The sequence below is a fragment of the Amblyomma maculatum genome, chromosome 1 (assembly GCF_055883805.1).
Source record: "Amblyomma maculatum isolate TAMU_Amacu chromosome 1, ASM5588380v1, whole genome shotgun sequence".
Lineage (NCBI taxonomy): Eukaryota > Metazoa > Arthropoda > Arachnida > Ixodida > Ixodidae > Amblyomma > Amblyomma maculatum.
The window spans coordinates 273,626,271-273,634,280 of record NC_139344.1 but is presented as its reverse complement, the minus strand read 5'-3'; the positions used below and the strand labels follow the sequence as shown (position 1 = coordinate 273,634,280).

The following is an 8,010-nucleotide window of genomic DNA, read 5'->3' as shown; positions in this document are numbered from 1 at the left end:
CCTTTCACCCTGTGAGGTGCTGAGGCTCACGAGACTTGCATTAGCCGAGAAATCATGGATTAACAGGGACCATTCAGTCATTTCCGAGAAGGGATAACTGAGGAGGGCCTTGTCTAAATATTGTCTAGGTGAAGTCTGGTCATAAAATACCAAAGCAAAGGCATATGGCGTCGGTGCGGGCATGCAAGAAAGCGCATAAAAAGATTCACGAAAGTGGATGATGCACCACTTCCAAGCCCATGACACTGAAATTTCTCCCTGCGCCGAGAACGTAGAGGACACAATTTCTAGAGCTGTGGTTAGCCATATCACCAGGAAAATCTTTTTTTTTTTTTTTTTTTCTTTCTTTTTACCTGTCTTGTGCGGTTGGCTTGACGGCGTTCAAGGATGGCTCAGGCAGGTAATGCAAAGAAGCATACGGGACTGGACGCCGTTCGTGGGATCGTCAGCCGAGTGTTGTACTTATTTTTGCCCAAGAATTTCCCTGAAAGGCGTAAAAATGTTGCACTTGGTGAATTATTTATTGGGTACATAATTTCGTTGCTGTATCCGCTGACACGCTTTTGTTTCCTAAAACTGAAATCAAAACTTATTGAAAATGCAGAAATAGAAGTGGGAAATTGAAATCCCTTCAGTATAAAACCTTGATAATTTGAACTCGCATAATTCGAAATCCCATATAATTAAAAGAATTTCTGCAGTCCCATCATTTTGTAATTTAAACATGCAATTCAAAGAGGCAGCCTGCAGCAGCTCTCTTAATTTAAAGGTTTTCGGAGCTTTACTGGAATGATCAATCTGAATTTCACTGCAAATTGATGAAGTGACGGCACCTCGGAGCCGTGAAGTTGCGCCCCAACCCTAGTGCTCCAAGCACAGAAAACCACTCTGTGGTACGGTTTGCCGAGCACCGAAGCATGCCCCTGCAGAGGTGGAGGTGTGCTTCATTGCAATGCAACCATGGATACTCTCGGTGTTTCGTCAAGGCACGACCGGGCTGGGAGCAGCGGTGCGTGCACTCTTCGTCCCTCACCAGCCGGACCATAGGCGCTAGCATCAAACCATCTCCCACTCATAGCAGCGGCAGTGCATGTCCTGCGACGCGACTACTCTTGCTCAGTGCGCTTGACGGGGTGACCGTGCGCAATATCGACATATGCTGTTATTGCGCGCGGTCACCCCGTCAAGCGCACTGAGTAAGAGTAGTCACATCGCAGGACATGCACTGCCGCTGCTATGAGTGGGAGATGGTTTGATGCTAGCGCCTATGGTCCGGCTGGTGAGGGACGAAGAGTGCACGCACCGCTGCTTCCAGCCCGGTCGTGCCTTGACGAAGCTCTAAGATTATCCATGGTTGCACTGCAATGAAGCACGCCTCCACCTTTGCAGGGACATGCTTCGGTACTCGGCAAGCCGTACCACAGAGCGGTTTTCTGTGCCTGGAGCACTAGGTTTGGGGCGCAACTTCACGGCTCCGAGGTGCCGTCACTTCATCAATTTGCAGCTAAATTGCTCCGAAAACCTTTGAATTAAAAGAGCTGTTGCAGGCTGCCTCTTTGAATTGCATGTTTATTTAATGGTGCGTCATGGCTTACAGGGTAAATGGGCATTTCAATTACCGTATTTACTCCCTAATAGACCCACCCCCCGCTTATGCCACTGAGAATTAAAAAAAAAAAAAAAGAAAGCCTTTCGTTAGCGCATTCCTCCGCCATCATCACAGTTCACAGCTCATTTCTTGGCAGTGTGCAGTGTGCCAGTATGCTGGTCCAGCGATAACATTACCGCGATTATCTTCTGACATTACTCTTGCATTCTGTATTGGATGTGTGTGTGTGTGAAGGGGGGGGGGGGGGGACTTGGTGCCAGCTGTTGTTTGCTCTGCCAGTCTAGTTGCGCAAGCCTGGTTTTCAGTACGTGCCATATGAACGCGTGATAGCAGCCAGCATCTTTTTGAGGGAAGGATGCTAAAAAGCAGCCGTCATGATCGCTGCTGACCGTGTGCTTTCTTGATGACTGTTGTGGAAAGATGGGGATTGATGGGAGGAGTACACCCAACATATTCTCGCAATGATATCTTTTCTTGGGCCAGATTTTTTTGCGGTTTTCGTTATTTCGAACATTTTACCCAGTTCCAGTGACTTCGAAATTAAAGAGGTTTTACTTTATTTTGCTCTGAGTGGCTTTGCTATAGCTGAAATAGACTGTGTATGGTAACTCTGCTTTAATAAGCGACACCATGTAAAACAAGATGTACACATTTTGTCAAAAATTTGGAACCCAGATGGCTTGTTTCGAAGCTTTGTACAGTAAAAGCTCGTTAATTCAAATTCCACGGGGCCGCCAGGCCAGTTCGAATTAACCAAAATTCGAACTAATGAAAGTGAGCAAAAGTGAAGGCGTTTGATGCCCGGAGGGCACGAAAAACATTTATTTAGCAAAAAAGTCTGTTATCATCTTCTGCTTCTTCTCTCTGAGGGCTACCGTACTCACTCGGTCTTCTAGCATGCGAATGCGACGCAGGGAATCTTCTTCCCCCTCTTCAAAGCTGAAGAAAAGGCGCGCGACATTCAGCGCTCCCATAACTTCTGCCGCGGATGGACGCACGGGCTCTTGCTCCTCGTCGTCGTCCTCGTCTTCTGCCTCTTCTGGGACAGACTGCTCCCCAACAATTTCAGCGACAATGTCCTCATCACTTAGGGCACCGCACACTGCTGCATCGCTGTCTACTCCAACGTAATCATCAAAACTGACGTCCTGCAGCACAGCACGCACAGCCGCAGGCAGAGGCTCCGGATTCCCATCGTCGCCACTTTCTTTCATACTTCCGGCAGCAAAGCCACACTGGTGGAAGCAGTTTGCAATTGTGGACGGCGTGACCTGCTCCCATGCACGCACCAACATGTGCATTGCTGTGAGCAATGTGATGGTGCTGGTCTTCTGGTTTCCAGTGCACAAAGTCATGCGCTCGATCATGTGGCGCCTATAGAAACATTTGATGTTTCTGATCACCCCCTGATCCATCGGCTGCAAGGCCGCAGTCGTGTTGGCGGGCAAAAAGACGAGCCTTGTGGCTTTCAGTTCGGCGTCGACTTTGTGTGCCGAGCAGTTATCCACAATGAGGAGAACTTGACGCTTCCCTAGCTCCATCCTCCGATCGAATTTCAAGAGCCATTTTTTAAACAATTCGCCCGTCATCCACGCCTTGCTGTTGGCGGAGTATTCCGTCGGCAGCGTCCTAATGTTCTTGAAACATCTAGGCTTATGTGCCTTGCCGACAACAAAAAGAGGGACCTTCTCCGTCCCGGTCATATTAGCGGCGACCAGAACAGTAATCCGCTCTTTGCTTCGCTTGCCGCCAGCGCAGCTGTCCCCTTTAAATGTTACTGTTCTGTCGGGCTGGAGCTTATAAAACAAAGCCGTCTCATCAGCATTGAATATATCATGTGCCGAGTAGCTTTCTAAGTACTGCTGCAAAGCACCGCTTCGCCACGTGGCGCAAGTTTCTGCATCCACTTCTTTGGCTTCTCCAGACAACACCCGGAAGACAAGATTATGTCTGTCTCTAAAGCGGTGAAACCATCCTTCGGAGGCGACAAAATCTTCCACATTCAAGCGCAGGGCGAAATCGGCCGCCTTCGCCATGATAATTGGGCCGCTCAGTGGAATGTCAGCGCTTCTCATTTCTTTCACCCACGTGATCACAGCGGTCTCAATTTCCGGATACTTGGCTAACCGAAGCCTTTTTCTGTTGCTGGCGAAATCTTCGGCTTCATAGGCATCCTCGATGGCCTTCCTATTTCGGACGTACGTCGACAACGTGCTTGGTGGAATCCCGTGCTTTTTCGCGATTTCCACTTTGCTGGCCTTCCGTTCATCCACCTCGCGTAAAATAGCCACTTTCTCCTTCACCGTCTTGGCACAGTATTTCCCACGCGAACACATCTCGCGGACACAAGCTCACAACAAGCGGCGTGCAAAACGAGGGCTCACGAAATGCAACATGAAACCGTGGTCGATAACACTAAAACGTCGTTCCTCGAAGGAGTCGCGGCAGGAAAGACTGTTTAGTACTTGTTCCAGCACCCTAGCGGCGCCCCGATGGTTGTGCCATCTATCGTTCTGCCGTGAAAGCTTCCAACGATGGTTTTTAACAGCGCCGCTTGGCGGCGCGCAGTTCGAATTATGGGTGGCGGCGCCGATTTTTGAGTGAATTAACGAGCTGTTACGCGCATAGACTTCTATGCACTGCGGACCGGACCACGATGACTATTTCGAATTATCCAAAATTTCGAATTAACGAGTTGTGAATTAACTAGCTTTCACTGTAGTGGTGCTGCTGCAGTATTCGTGGAAATCCTACGTATTGTAGGGGGCAGGACCTAAATTGACCTTACTTTCGGGAGACTTACGCTAACCCCCCTGACCTCCAAACTTTTGACGAAGAGTGCACCTAAAGGCTCCATATGCTTGGTTTCTCTTGGTTTGTGTGAAAGCAATAGGTTAGGGAACAAAAATAAATTGGATCTTATTTGCTCACTTAAAAAAAGCATCTATTTTGCACTAATATCAAGCTACCTGCTGTCTCCTGATTTTATGCTTTGTTTCTATGTGCTCACGGGAAGATATCCGCTAAAATCACTTGCCGTAAGCAGTTACTTGCGATGTGGATTGATGATTAATCCTTGCATCACTTACTCACAGTATGTCTATAAGAACTTCTGCATAAAAAAGGTCACTATCTTAAAGTCTGCATTTATGCCAACCACTCAGTATGCAGGGCATGTCAAATGAAATTTTATTATTTCTTTGTACAGAGTAAAAAGATGCTGCTGCTTATGCCTTGACTAAAATGACTTGTCAGTTCCTTGTTGGTGACTTCTCATTGCGTACAAGTATCTTGATGCTACATTGTAATAGCAATAGCCTAGCCTGAAATGCTGATATTTTTGCTCCTTGCAGAGGTTCTTGCACGTGTCTGTACCCATGCATATTATACAGAAGTGTGGCTGTTTCAGGGCTTTGACAGGGTTTTCCAGGATATGCCAGACATTTGTATTGATGTTCCTCCTGCATACACAGTGTTAGAGAAGTTCATTGGCAAGTGCACAGGTGCAGGTTTCTTGTCCCCAGATATTGGAAAAGCAATGCCTACCAGGTAGGTTTCCTCCTTTGCAGATCCTCTTGTTGGCACACTGCTGAAAATATTGTTTGCCTGGCCCATGTAGAAAACTATTTATGCATGCACCTCTGGCTGCTTTCTTCAAGGCAGTCACAGAAGCACCGGGCTTTTTTCCCATGTGCAGCTAGCACCCATGTTACAGCAGACACCTTGCTGCCGAACCATGAGCACTGCAAATATTCGAGGAATGCATTGTGGGAATTAACTGGTGCAGTAGAACCTTACTGGTACACTTCTGGTCGAGACAGTTTCTTGCCTCATGCGTTCATAATCGCGTGCTGCAAAAATCTCCCACAGTTAGCGTTTTTCCCAGATAACACTATTACCCGGGTACTGCGTGCAAAATTTCCAAATTGTCATATAATATGCTTAGCGATCACCTGCGCATGTTCCTAACATAGAAGTGGGAAAAGCCTGGGAGCGCGCGGCATGGAGACCTAGAAGCAGGTATGCTTGCCCATGGTTGTGGCTTTTCTGCAGTGCATTAGTGAGGGAAGGGGGGGGGTTAATGTGATGGCTGTTTTCACAAGACTTGGCGTTTGGAAATGCAGTGATTCCTTCACAATGGAGTAAAGCATTTGGAAGCAGCTATGTGCTTGCATACTAATAGGCCAAATTTGGGCAACACAATTAAGCGACAGCTTCACAGTGCATTAGTGTAAGAGAGCTAAGTGTTTGGAAACAAACAGCTAAGTATCGAATATATTGCTGAATCCCTTGTACAATAAGCACAGTGCAAATTCGAACTGAATTTGCGAAATAAAATGGGCTCATCGTATCTTCAGAAATGCTAATTATATTTTTATCATTTGGAAGTGTCAGTGAACGCCATTGTAGCCAATTCAACAGAAACATTTTTAGAAAACATGCAGTTCGGATAATACATTACCCTAGATAATACATTTCCCCCCCCTTTTTTATTGCGTAAACAATTTTGCTGTACAGTGCAGTCCACTTATAACAATATTGAGAAAACCTGAAAATCCGATCGTTATAACCGATTATCGTTATATCTGGACCGGCAAAAAAAAAAAGAAAACCACACCCACATATTTTCACATGCATGTTATGCTTGCCTACTTACTAGCGATGCGGGCTGAACAACGCTAATCATCGTAAAGAGCACTAAAGACTTTATTACAGTATAAATCAATAGCCATAAAATAACTTAAGCATACTTAAACAAGTCGGAAATTCACGCTCGCTTGAGCAACAGCTGAAGCTTGACAATCGCTGTGAGCATCGCTTTCAGTAGCGAGTACGCTGGCGGCAGTCCTTTTTGCGTGCACGAAACCGATTAGCTAGTGGATGAACTGAAGAACATCCCCAGCCTTGATGCCTTGATGATCGTTAAAATCGTAGAGTGCGAATGTCCGTATTTTTTAACGAGGCTTCCAACCTTGAAACCCTGCAAAAAATCCTGATGAATCTGCCGTTTTATATCGTGAGCTATCACGCCGCCCGTCAATGTGGTCGCCGCCATCTTCCAGATACAGAATCAGCGATGGCGATGACAATATGGCTGCAGCACCCTTTGCGCAGCTGCGATTGCAGTGATGATAGTGCTCATTTCCTTCCATTTTCGTCGCATATGTCGAGTTTTCACATCATTGTCTTCTTAATATTATCTTTTATTGAATATTCAGTCAAATTTTCGTGGTAAACACCTACCGGGCGGTAATAAAGCTATCGTTGTATCCGATTTACCGCCGATAATCGATCGTTATATCTGGTTTATTTTTACATAGGGGCAATGGGAAAAATGATAAATCTCAAGAATTTGATCGTTATAAGTGATATTGCTATATCTGATATCGTTATAAGTGGACTGCACTGATAGCATAATGAAACATTAACTGCATGAAAAACAGGACACAGAAGAAATATGTAAGATGGTGCACATTTCTGTAATCTACATATCGAAAACTGTTCTGCTTGCACTGCCAAGGCTATGCATGGTTCGCCATCATGGTGCTCCTTTCATTGGGTGCAGTTTAATGCTTTTGGAGATACTTGTCTGTAATTATTATTTTTTCTTGTAGCCTATGCTTAATGTTGCATGTGTTGTCATTTGTACTTTCTCAGCTATTATAACTTCCAAGGTTTTTTGACTGGCAAACTGGTGAAGTGAGAACGTGAGCAGAATTTGGTCTATCACAATATCTCATTCCTTGTAAACTTTCTCTTGCAGGGGGCGCAAACGATTTGTTTCTGAGGGTGATGGGGGCCGCCTCAAAGAGGATGCCTACTGAGGGACCCATGGTTCCGTTCTGCAGTGTACAATCCCCTCTGGAGATTTTCTCTCTTTTTTTTTTTTTTTTTTGCATGTTTTTTTTTTTTCCTCCAGCTAGAGGTGTTCAGAAACCATTTCATGGCACCATTCCTCATACACTGCTGTGTTGAACAACACTCGTTACTGGATGGGCTTCTGTGCCATGCCGTACCCTCTCTGTACCTGCGGGCGTTTTGAATTAAACGTCTATCAAGTCAGTCTTGTGGTGATGTGTGATTATAACAGTGGTAGTGGTGGTGTGGCAGGTTTCAGGGAGAGCATCACGAGCAAGACACATTAGTCTCTGCATGTCAGACAAACAAGCATGGACTTTCAGCTTTTGAAACCACTGTGACAAGGTTACTCTCCATCAGCAACAGTTGCAAGTTATTCCAATTTCTTTTTTCCTGTCTCCAGTCTGACATGATAACCTTCATCTATGAAGTTTCTTTAAGGGAACACTAAGAAAGGTGCTTCAAAAGGGTGGAAATTTGGGCTGGTTGGTCCCTCTCTCTGCTTCGTCTCTGTTAGCACTGTTTTTAGCCTCAGCTCGGAG

General features: G+C 45.8%; 1 protein-coding gene across 3 annotated transcripts in view; it reads left to right on the top strand.

Moving 5' to 3' along the window:
- Positions 1–7,523, top strand: part of LOC146206565 (programmed cell death protein 4-like) — a 48,928-nt gene extending 41,405 nt beyond the window's left edge. For 2 of the 3 annotated variants that reach the window (XM_084591293.1, XM_084591294.1), the window contains 2 exons: positions 5,019–5,158; positions 7,374–7,523. In XM_084591293.1, coding sequence (XP_084447419.1) covers positions 5,019–5,158; positions 7,374–7,434 — 201 coding nt within the window. In that variant the 3' untranslated portion in view covers positions 7,435–7,523. Of the gene's footprint in view, positions 1–4,962; positions 5,159–7,373 lie in introns of all 3 variants that reach the window. The other variant, XR_014704456.1, reaches the window with a different exon arrangement.
- The last annotated feature ends 487 nt before the right edge of the window (positions 7,524–8,010 follow it).